This window comes from Myodes glareolus, chromosome 27, assembly GCF_982192425.1.
Source record: "Myodes glareolus chromosome 27, mMyoGla1.1, whole genome shotgun sequence".
Classification (NCBI taxonomy): domain Eukaryota; kingdom Metazoa; phylum Chordata; class Mammalia; order Rodentia; family Cricetidae; genus Myodes; species Myodes glareolus.
The window spans coordinates 33,600,053-33,612,537 of record NC_142052.1 but is presented as its reverse complement, the minus strand read 5'-3'; the positions used below and the strand labels follow the sequence as shown (position 1 = coordinate 33,612,537).

The 12,485-nt window shown below is 38.7% G+C and overlaps 1 protein-coding gene across 1 annotated transcript in view; it reads right to left on the bottom strand.

The window, feature by feature from the left end:
* Positions 1-5,990, bottom strand: part of Col3a1 (collagen type III alpha 1 chain) — a 36,161-nt gene extending 30,171 nt beyond the window's left edge. The window contains exon 1 of the mRNA XM_048456003.3: positions 5,787-5,990. Coding sequence (XP_048311960.3) covers positions 5,787-5,871 — 85 coding nt within the window. The 5' untranslated portion in view covers positions 5,872-5,990. The remainder of the gene's footprint in view (positions 1-5,786) is intronic.
* Between the last annotated feature and the right edge of the window lie 6,495 nt (positions 5,991-12,485).

Here is a 12,485-nt window from a genome sequence, read left to right as displayed (position 1 = left end):
TGGAAGTCATGGTAGAGCATTGGGCATGTCCTGGAATGCTTCACCCTTTGCAGCATTGGAATAGATCTGTTTATTGATTTGTTTAATATTTATACATTATTCTTATTTATAATACAATCTGCCAGATCATGAATATGTTTAATATGTTTAACTTATTTTATAGCAACTTTAGTTTTATATTTGGAGAACACAGATTTTTGTGTAATCTTCCCTTACGTTACATGGCTAAGTACTTTTGATTCTTCCAAAGGAGAGTGGTAGCTGACAATTGACAGCGCAACCATTGCTAGACCACGCTTGTCGTCTAGGCACTATTCTTGAGTGGCTGACCTCATTTTGTTTTCTTTTGAATCATGGTCTCCACCTGTAAGCCAAGCCAGCCATGAAATCACAGTTTTTGATCCGAGTTTGCGGACTGCTGGGAATGCAGGTACAGGCATGCATCCCTGCAATGAACCTGCTAGAAATGTAGGGGTGGGTCACTGCAACTGCCCATCGGGAACGCAGCTGCGCAGTTCTATACCTGATGCTTTACATTGATCTTATGGCTCCCTTTCTGCTTGCAGAGGACCTATCAACTAAATGCTGTGACAATTCTCACCGCAGGCAAAGAGCTCGAGACAAACCAAGTAGTGCCCCAGACTAAATAATGAAAGAAAATCAGATTTGAATCTAGGATGCTTTTTGGAAGGCTGATACTCTTAATGGCTTCATTCTATTTCCTTTCTGCTTTCAAGGACAGAATGGGATGGAGAGCAGTTCCCTGTCCCATTTGGTTTGTAAACTCTGTGCCCTCAGGAGGATGAAGGCAGACATTTTAAGGAATCACAGTGGTCTGCAAAATGTCCTTTCTCTCTAATCTTGAAACGGGAAGATAGCATCTGGAGTTTAGTCCTACTGTTTATTTCTCTTGACCTTATGAAAAAGGTTTGTATTTCTAAGGCCACCCTGCTGGCATCCAGACCACCAGCAAGATGAACGAGTGATTCGAAAGCCAGGCAGGAAGACAGGCAGAAGCAAACATAAGGTTTCTGCTTCCAATGCATAGATGCATTTACGATGCCTCAAGCACTAATATTCAGAAAATATAATTACTACATGCTTCGCATGCATTAACTTGCTCACAAGTCTCCTTTGAATAAATAAGGATTTATAAGTTCTGTGGAACACCACAGAGTGTTTCTTTAAGAAATATAGCCTGTCTGCCTCAACAATAACAAACAAAAGAGAAATGTCTGACAAATATGTTACTGGAAAAAGTCATCTCTCAATGTTAATTTTCAAAGCTAATTTAACTGTTAAGAGTTTTCGGGATTAGTCGTGTTCCAACCTCACTTTGGGGGGACAATTTTAGCATTCTTCCCACTTGAACTTTCCATTTTGCTCATTGAGATTACATTGGAAATGGCAGTGCTTGACCTCAGTCGTGGAAAAAGCGAGGCTTTGATTAGATAATCGGAAAGGAATCCACTGGGGCTGTGTTTTTGTTAGGCACAGACAGAACTGCTAGTGGCTAACTCTCCAGACTGCAGTTAACAAATGACTGTTGTTCAAAGAGCTAACGCAGAGTTTCCATTGCCTTCCTGACAGGCAACGTCTCCCCTTTTAAAAATTTCGTCTTAAAAAAAAATGTGACTTTTTTGCTAACCTGTACATCAATGACACGAAGCTGTCTCCCCCTAAGGAACAGAATGAAACACTTGATAAGAATCAGGGCACCTACATTGCCAGGAATCTGCCCCAGACCTGGAGCTTTCCAAGTGTCCCCCAAATCCAGCAAAGGCAAGCTTATCTTTCATCTTCCCAGCAGACTTGCAAGCAATGCAGTTTAATGGATTCAAGGTGGAGATATCACTTACGTCACGTAAGTAAAAGAACTAGGAACTCTGCACAGCAGAGCATCATTCGCAGTGGACACTACAGAACCTCAGTAGGTGGCTGTGTTTTCCGAGTTCCCACTCAGGCTGGCCTGGGCCTGTAGGTACGACACAGGACACAGGCCTTTGCAAAGAGCTGGCTCTCGGTTAATGTCCACTACAGTGTTGGACAAGTCCTTTTAACCAGAAATCTCTGGGCAAGACATCAACACAAGGGACTGGATTCCTTAATGGACCTTTGCTCTCCTCTCTCCCAGCATGGTTTGAGAAGACTGGCTTGCTTCTATAATGCTCAGGCTCCTTCCTAGAGCTAAGCAGGATGTATCCTCCCTCAGGCTGAGCATTGTGGAGCTGCTGAGGAAATGCGAGGGGTCACAGATAGAAACAACAAAAGTGTGTGTCAATAGTCCTTTATTTGCTTGCAGTGTACATGTTCACAGAAGGGATGGTAATCTCTGGTTAGGTCATTAGCTTCTCAGTCTTTTGCCTAATAAACCAGATTAATCTGTTAAAAGTTGAGTACTAAATAGAAAAAAAAAGACTACCTGTAAAAATCTTTTATAAATATATTTTCTGGAACAATTTGGAATTTGGAATCTCTCTTTTATTGACAAATAGCTACAAAAAATAAAGAAATACAGACACTAAAAGTTTATGGTTTTTTTCTTAAATCATTTAACATTTCTTCAAATTTCTGAGTATTAACCCTGTCCTTTCCTGTTTCTAACCTATACCAACACACTGTTCACTACATGACTGAAATTGAGATATGTGCACGATTTACAATGTTCTAACAATGTATCTTCTCATGAGCCTCAGTTATTTCCAATGACTTTACAAGACATTTAATCCCATGGTTTGGTATGTTTAATAATTAGGATAACATAAACCAGAAAAAATCTAAATCTTAATATCAACTATAGCTTTCCTTTTAAACATAGAGGGAAATAGACTCACAAAGCCCGAAATAAGAATTCATTCTCGAAGTTCACTTACAGTTTTGAAATTCCAAGCCAGTTAATAGTTCATAGTTAAGTTTTGTGACATCACTGGCATAGCAAAGTGTAGAAGGTTCAACATTAGAGGACATTTAATTAAAGTAGTTTGTGTCCCTGTCCTAAGAAAGCAATATTATTAACATCTATCTATGGACCTATAACCAGCAAAATGCTAATGTTAAGCAAGGATGATATCAGCCCATGAGTAGAGAAAATACATTTAAAGGTCATACTATGGATTTCAATACATCTGTAGCTTTTCTATGAGCACACTGGAGATTGAAACTAGGGCCATTCCCAGCCTTCTTTAAATTTGTTATTTTGAGACAGTTTCACTTTTGTTCCCAGGGTGACCTTGACCTCACTCTGTAGACAAGGCAGACGTTGGACTAGTGTTCATCTACCCTCTACCACTCAAAGAACTGGGATGACAAGACTGTGCCACCATGCCTGCTGGAAAATGTCTGTAACTTTAACACTCATTTTCAAAATGTCTTACAATATCATCACCAGTTTGTTTGTGAGTATGTTTGGCAACATCTTATTATCTTTTCCTTAACTTATGAAAGCAGTGTTCAATTTTTAAAATTTACAAAACCATATGTGCATATATATATATATATATACATACATACACACACACACACACACACACACACACACACACACACACACACAGAATGAAATCTACACACACACACCTCATTCTAAAATACCAATCCTGTGATGCAGCCGTCATGTTGGCACTGGTTCCGTAAATGGCATCCCTGTCTGCCAGCCACTAGGTGGCGTGATTTAGCACTTAAAAATCTGGCACACTTCTAAACCACAGGAAATATAAAGCAGACCAGGTTTTTCCACAGCTGGCATAAGATGCATGAATAAAGTAAGACTTGCACAGATTTGTAAAGAGACCAGAATTCCTTTTGGAGACATGTTTTAGACTCCTGAAAACTCCCATGAGTAGATTGCAAGTTACGGTTCTGCAGCTCTGGGCCCCTTCTGGGGTTTCTAGAGAACATAGTTGATACCCCATTAGAGTTCGGTGAATATTCCCAGTGTGCTGAACAGCCATCACCGACTGTAACCTCCCCAAAGATCCGGGAGAACCTTCACTACAAACATATAAAGAATGTGTAAAACACCCTCTTAAATCCCTTTCATTGTCTTAATGGCCATAGCACAAGGGCGGAAGCAAGTGAGCCAGCAATGATGTTAAGATGGTGATGTCAGACTGGGAAGAAGCATACTCATTGTGCCCACACTGTTTTTCATATTCATATAAGGAACACAGTCTTTTCAAAACATAAAATTCTGTGATTCTTCTCCCAGAAATCCAAAGATCTTTATTGGGATGCTGGGGAATTGGCATTCCTTTGGGGCCCTGTCTTTGGGTTTTCTAGGGAAGACGTGGGGATTGTTGCATCTTCCAGGAGGGCAGGATGGGGAGAGAAAGTGAAGACAGAAAGGTAGAGGAGAATTGAGCATCTGAAGGGGGAAAAATGAGGGGGGAAGAGGAGAGAATGAAAACAGAGATGGAAGGCTGAAGGGGGATGCCTTGGGTGTGGCAGGAGAGGGGAAGGATTAGGAAATGGGGAGGGGAGGTGGACAAGCCCAGGGTGGGGGTGGGGTGATGAGTGAGGGAGGAAAACTGGGAGGGGACTTCTTTAAGAGACCGAGGGGCGGGGAGATAGGGAGGGGAATGAGGGGGGCTGGGGAAGAGAAAACTAAGAACAAGAAATCTAGGTGTTCCTTTACATGCAGCCATGGACTGAATATACATAAATGTTATCGGGCACCCCCCGCCTCTACCACTTAGTCTTCAATTAATAATTTGCAAAGAGAGCAAAGATATGGATATTACAAACAATGGAAAAACTAATACTCATGAAGCATTTACCAAAACTAAAGGTTTAAATACAAGCACGTTTGATAACGTATAAAATATGAAAAATCATTAACATAGTTAAAATTCACAAAAGCACAGTTATTTTGAGGAAAGTATGTACCCCAGTTTTTCATGATGCTGAGGAACGTAGGCGTTTGAAAAAAATATTTAAGTAATTAACAAGGCAACTGCTTTTAATCTGTGGCACAGGAAAGTAAAGATCATTGTGTTTGCTCACCAAGAATATGTGAAGGAAGCGTTTTCAGAACGAAGCTAGCATCTTTACCTTGTTTGTAGAAAAAGTGAAAACACTCCTTTTAAAACACTTTGCCTCCAGTAGCGGAAAGCCAGCTAAGCAGAGCTTGTGGGATGTAAAAGAGCCTGCGGCAAAACTCTGAGGAAGTATGGATTAACCGACTATGCACATTCTTAGAATGCAATAAGAATAGGAACAATGGCATGTTTTCAGTGGCCTGGGCTCTCTTCAGCATTGTCCAGAGACAGTTCACTGTGGCCATTTACAGAAATACATACAGGGGTTCTGCTGGTCTTCTAGTATCTTCTTCTGGGCTGTTGACAACAGATGCATTTCTAATACATTATTTTACTGGAAAAATAAGGCTAAATGGCCCATTCTTACAAAGAGAACAGCACACAAAGAGAACATGAAATTATTACAAGAGACCAATAAATTCCAGATGGCTTGGGAGCATTCCAAGATGTTCACAATAGAGGAAGGGAGTGTCTGAAAGGCATTTTTTTTTTTAAAAAAGGTGAAAATGGAAACAAAGCAATTTAAGACCATTTTTATCTTAAACAACTAGAGAACTTTCAAATACACATATGCACTCTGTTTTTAGAAGCAAATCTAAAAAGCAAACTTATGGTTAGAGAAGCCATCCACAGTCAGAGGCTAGGCAGGAAATTCCTGGGACGCTGATTATTTTTTCCCCTATGTGACTCTTGGTAAGAAGTTAAGACAAAGTTAACGCAGAAAGCCTGTGGAAATCAGTACCTACTTACCAACACTGCCCTGTTGTGCCCAAATGGAAGCGGGATGGAGCAGGGCAAGGAGAAGCCAGGCCCCACTTTGCACATAGCTCATCATGTCTAAATATCAGACATGAGACTCTTTGTGCAAGCGGAGAAAAGCAAAAGCAGCTCAAAGTAGCACCATCAGTTGGATCCTGCCCTCCAGCACCGGGCCCGTCATAAAACTCAGCCGCTGAGATTCCTCTGCTTTGGCCTTAAATAGGAAAAAGGTTGGCTTCCCTCACTTCCCAGCCCCTTTCTGAAATATGAGACCAGCTCCCATCCCCTCAGCAGTAAAAGCCGTGATTAATATTTCTTTTTCTCTTATAGAGGACACAGCCCATGGAGTTTGGAAACGGCACATCTGGAGTTTGTATACATCGGCCCATGTATATGTTTATAACACGCGTTAGTCTTAAATACATATTTGCCTGACAGGCACACACAGGAATGTGCTTTGGGATCATCTCGAACAATTGTCCTGGCCTTTTTAAATATCTCTGGGAAACAGTAAAAAGCAGCTCGAATTTGAAAAAGTGTTTGATTCCCATTGTCGGGTGTGGTTATTTTGTGGACTCTTATCTTTCCTGGAGGACTTTGATGTTGGGGTTTTGCCAGAAGCCACCCCAACTCCATTTAAACAGGGAACTGTAAGAAACTTACTGAAGGAAAAGCCCCTGTCTGCCCTTACATTCACCCACCCACCCAAGTGTTCTGGATGTTGGATTTCACAGACAGTCACGTAACTGTTTCTGAGCCTGGTGTGAGCAGATCTTAAGAGATTCTTATCTGTGGCTGTTTCCCTGTTTCCATCTCTCCCAGATGTCTTTAGCAAGCCTGTTTCCTTGTAAGATTTCCAGTTAACATGTTGTGTGGGGAAGCCAGAACAGACGTTACTAAAGAAAAATAAAACTTTTTCCTGTCTTGTCTTTGTAAGAAACCACAAGAGAGAGTTCAGTGCCTGGGATACAAGAAATTTCAATTTCAATTTCATTATTATAAAGATTACTGCAATTGCATCTGGGTTTCATCTCTTCTGTGTTTCTGTTCTGCGTCTGTATCAGTAGCGCTTTTCTATGCTTTTCTAGATCTATCTGAGAATTAAGTACCACTAGACTTCTGTAGGAAAAAGGCATTTGTTAACTTTGTGATGATGTCATTAATGACCAAACAATATCTTGATACCTAACCTTCAGTCACTTATTCCTTCATTTATCTTCAAAATCTGCTGTGAGCCTTTCAAGGTCAACCTCCTCATCAAGGTCACATAATTTGTTTCTTTAGTCTTAACTTCATGGACGTGTGCCCTGTCTGTGCATCTACCCTTGAGATTCTTGCCCTCTTGTACCATTTCATGAAAGTTACTTCTGCTCAAGACTTTCTCCCTTAGGAAAAGCATCTCACTTAAAACTCTTTTTGTCATTTTCTTTTCCCTAATATAGATTGCTAATTTTTAAATTGTGTTTTATGTACATGCTATAATCAAGGACAATTCTATGCCTTTTTCCTTATATCCCTGCTCAGAGGGAGGCCAGACCAAGATGGTCAAGCGAGAAAGTGATGTCATTTGGTGACAGGTAACAAGAAATAGGACAAGACTCACTTACTGTACATCTTCTGATTTCGTATTGGAGAATGGCTGCCGAAAGAGGCAGGAAAAGTAACTGTTGACAACATCTGTGCTGCTGGGTGATAATGAAGAAGCTGGGGAAAGACGGTCACATGTGTCTTTCTGTCATCTGGTCTTCATCCTTTTCTTCAATGTTCTCTTCTGTCCAAACCAACTCCGAAACATGAGTTTTTCTCCTGGAATCTTTGGCATGAACATAAAACAGGACAATGCACATACATACATGTCTCCTTATTTAAAGTGGTTCATAGACATGGAGATGTATTGAAAAATTTCAGCATAATTATTTTTCCATGTGAAAAATTAATAATGCTACTTTAAAAATATTGTATGTCCAATTTCAACCACAGTATGCACGATTTCTATACTATTTTAAGTTTGCGTTAAAATTCTTAAAGCAGCCTTATATGCATAAAGAAAGTTCCTGATCAGCACACTCAGGACAGGGATATGGCTGGTATTTTGCAGATGGAGGGTCTGCTCTATTTTAAGGTCTTTAGGAGAGACTTGGAGAATACTTCCAGGTTGTCTGGTTCATCATTCTTTTCTACTTTAAGCGTGTTTGGAAGTTCTGCATGATGAGTCTTTTCTCTATGTCCTAGACCTTCTGTCTCCTCTTTTCGAGGAGGAGACAGTGTTTCTTGGTGGAGTGTCCAGATGGGAGTGGATCTGAGCTATTGTTACAACGGGTGAAATGCACGCCCTGGGAAACTGTATCATGCAAGCCCAGCACTATCGTTAACTACACAGTTTGCTTTGTATACCTCTGTGACTTAACTGATATTAACAGGATGTATATATATTTTAAAAAGCCAGTTTGCTCTCTTTATTGCATCTGGAAACATGACAAAAACACAAATTCCTGCACCAGCGAAAGCAGCGCGTAAACTGTCTCTGGACAAGAATGACTGGAAAGATGAGGCAAAGCAAGGGTGTGGCCAATTATCTTCCAAGAATTAGGATCTTCTAAGTCAGTGGAAAGCTGAGCTGGGGGAGCTGTGCAAGCCCAGCTGTTACGAACTCTGAAGGCCAGAGAATGTCCGCAGTGCTCTCCACAGTGGACTGAAACAAAGAAATCAACTGTCTCTGTCGTGAAACACAATCAACTGTCTCCATCGTGAAACACACGTCTCTTCTTTCTTCTGCCCTGTCTCTCTTCCTCCACCCATCTACTGTGGGACAATGGTTTTACCCTGTAAAGATTTCTTTCTTGTACTTGTTTAATAAACGCTGATTGGCCAGTAGCCAGGCAGGAAGTATTGGCGGGGAAATCAGGCAGGAAGTATAGGCAGGGAAATCAGGCAGGAAGTAGAGGCAGGGCAATGAGAATTATGGGAAGAGGAAACTTTCAGTCTGCAGTCGTGATCCAGCCGCAGAGGAAGCAAGATATGACTGCCTTGCTGAGAAAGATACCAAGCCACGTGGCTAACACAGACAAGAATTATCTAATTAGCTAATCTAAGTTATAAGAGTTAATAAGAAGCCTGAGCTATTCGGCCAACTAGTTTATAATTGATGTAGACCTATGTGTGTTTCTTTGGTACTGAATGACTGCAGGACCAGGTGGGACAGAAAACTCTGTCAACAGAATGATACTCGGTCAACATCCATCACTCTCTGTTTCCTCTTTTCTTCACATATTTAGTCTAAAGTTTTATTTGTGATATTTTTAAAAGAGGACAATACTTTATTCATGTATTTATTTCTATGTTTGCATCATATACATACTATATTTACAATACTTCTATCCCACATTCTCCCCTCAAATAACTCCTGTGCCCCACCTCTTCCTTTAAACTTCATGGTGCTGTCTTCTTTAATGATTATTTTTATGGACAGTTTGTATATTTTGAGTTACTGTAAGGCCCTTTAAAATGTACCTGTGCTGGTGTTCACAAAACACACTGAACCTTCAACAGAATGGCAAGAACAAAAGGGTTATTTTCTACACAGCTGTGAAGCACATTGTAAGCCTTTGTTATTCCTAAGGAGATGGACCCATCTACTCAGTGGTCATGGGAAGTACTATCTCTGGAGAATTTCAAAAGAATTTGAGTAATAATAATATGTACCTACTAATTGTCGACTTATTATTGAAAATTGTCTTATAGCTGGAAGACTTGAATATGCCTGATTACAAAATTTGTAGGATGAAAAAATGGTGTGGAGAGATGTTGAATCAGTAACTATAAATGTGACAATCAAGAGTTTAGTTGCTGTGATTCACCCCTCTACTTTGTGTCTATTTAATTATGTTAGTAGTCATTTCTTTGTGACTTTCGCTTCTGCACCAGTCTCATGTCTTCTTGACTTTTGTTCAAATAGTTGGGAAATACTAAATAACTCTATGATGATCGACTGCTTGCATACTTGGGAAATACTAAATAACTCTACAATGATCTACTCTTTGAATATTTGCTGTTCTAGCTGAGGTTGTAAATATCTAGTTTTGTGTTTTATGATGAAGTTTTCCCCGTGTTTGAAAAGAAAAGTTCAAATAAGTTGTGTGAGTCCGCGAGTTGCTCACTGGAATTGGAATTAACTACCACCCTTTCCAGTTTTCACAATGTTTTCCACTTGAATTAGTCACTGATTGTGGCAACTATACTTTTATGCAATGTAGAAATTATGTGAATACAAATTTGGCACATAATTTTGCGTTTTCTCTTTGAGGACTCTAAAACAGATGGAGAAAAAGGAATAAAGTCTGAGTGGGTGATCAGGCTTGTTTAAGAGATCACTCTCCAGATTTCTGATTTTATCTTATCACTTATGCTTGAGTAAATGTTAGAGTTGCATCTAGGTAAATTTCATTTTAGTTTTATGTTTCTGATGTGTGTGTGTGTGTGTGTGTGTGTGTGTGTGTTGTGCATCCAGTAATTTACATGCACATGTAAGAGGACAACTTGTAGGACTCGTTTCTCTCCTAGACCTCATGTGTGTTCCAGAACTCAGTTCATCAGGCTTGGCGGTAAGTATCTTTACTCACCAAGCCAGCTCACCTACTCTTAAATTAATTTTAAGTGAATTAAACACTCAGTAATTTATACTTAATTTTAGATAACAGTCTTGGGAAATGTGAAAGATTGTGCATGTCTTTGTATGTGCATGGACTTTTGTTTTTCTGTTTTGTGTTTAAGTTAGAATACATGGCTATTGTGTTTTGAATAAAGGAATCATTCCCTAGTTATTCATAGTGAGTAATCATAGTTCCTCCTAAGCAAGGAAGTATAGCATCCATGGGTTAAATGTATACTACACTGGCATTTAGATTTTCAATAAGTCCATTTTATATGACACATAAGAGAAATTTTCCCAAAAGTTCACCTATTTATGAAGAAGATTAAGAATAGATAAGGTTCTGATGTAAATTCTTATTTTATATTATTTTAGAAGCTCTGAACATGAATACCATAGATACAATACTTCCGCCTCTGCCAATTTATACTATATCCAATAACTAAATACGCATGTATGTAGTCTTACAGTACTTTTAAAAATCTAGGAAAACTTCTTTAATATGCATGAGATATGCTTCATCTTTTCTGTGTTAATTTATCTTCACAGAAGTGGATAAAATATAATTTCCTCTTATGTGTATATCACCAGCCATTTACTCAATTGACATTTAATCATTGATAGGAAAACTGTGGAGTTTCACCTGTTTAATATCAAAATTCTGGTAGTACTATAAGCATGCTACCTGAAGTGAATTCTTTATGCTCTTACACTTATAAGGTGGCATTATTTGCTATCATCATGATGTTGCAATTATATTTGAAGTTTCAAAGAAAATTCAAGTTCAGTTCTTTTCCTGACACACAATCTGTCTTTTAGCAGTGTGGTTAGTTTATACATGTTAAATACAGACAAAGGTTGAGAAATATTATGCAAGATTTCTATCATTCTGAGCAGGGAAGCTCCACTCTGAAAATCCCACCAGATTCTCTACCGAGTATAATTTGTCATCTGAGTCATGCTCAGGAATTTTCAACAGTCTCCAACACAGCTGCCATAGTTCTGCAAATACAGCCAATTGTGTCTGGAGACAAATAGAAGGCCAAATCACCATCTTCTGAAACACGCACGAAGGACGAAAACTCAATTCGAATGTTTCAAATGGGAACTGGGTTTGGTATGTGTCAACTGCATGCATGTCTAGTTTTGCTAATGCACACTATCTGTATAGTGCTGTGCATATGTAAACATCTTCACACATGTGAGTGGGTGTTAAAGTTTGCTCTAAGGATGCACATTTAGATACTCTGTATATAAATTGATGTCAATATTAGATTCTTGGGGCTAGAGACAAGTCTAATTGGAAATTTTATTCCAAAGATCTCAGTGAGACCACCTAGTCTCACTTTCATGTGACAATTTTCATGGTGATAGTTTTGCTTCAAATTCAGACATATATATTTTAATGTATATATTTATTCGTATATAGCTTTTAGATTTTCCCTCTAAAAGTCATGATCATAAGAAGGCAAAGTCTATTATATGTATAGGTTGTGATAGACGTAGGAAATTAATTGATGTAGTAAATATTAGTGTTGGTAAATACATATTTTTAAACATTTATAGCATCAAGATTATGAACCAGTCCCCACCATCACTTCTTCTTTTAAAAGATATTGCATACATTTCTTGAAGTGTTTGAGTCACATAAAATATTTAGTGAAAGCAAACAAATCCATGTAAAAAGTTCCAAATAAAATGTGTTCCATTTTACATTTTTCTTTGAGATTAATATACTTTTATAATTTCCCTTCCCTTTCCTCCTTCAAAGACCATATCATATCATATCATATCATATCATATCATATCATATCATATCATATCCCACCTCCATTCTCCTTCATGATCTCTTTTTAAATTGATTTTTGTTATATCTATCTATCTATCTATCTATCTATCTATCTATCTATCTATCTATCTATCTATCATCTATCAATCTATCTATATCTATCTTCTATATGTAAGTATCTATCTATAGTTATGTGGATGTGTTCTTAATATAACCTGCTCAGTCTGTATGTTACTTTAATGTCTGTTTTTCA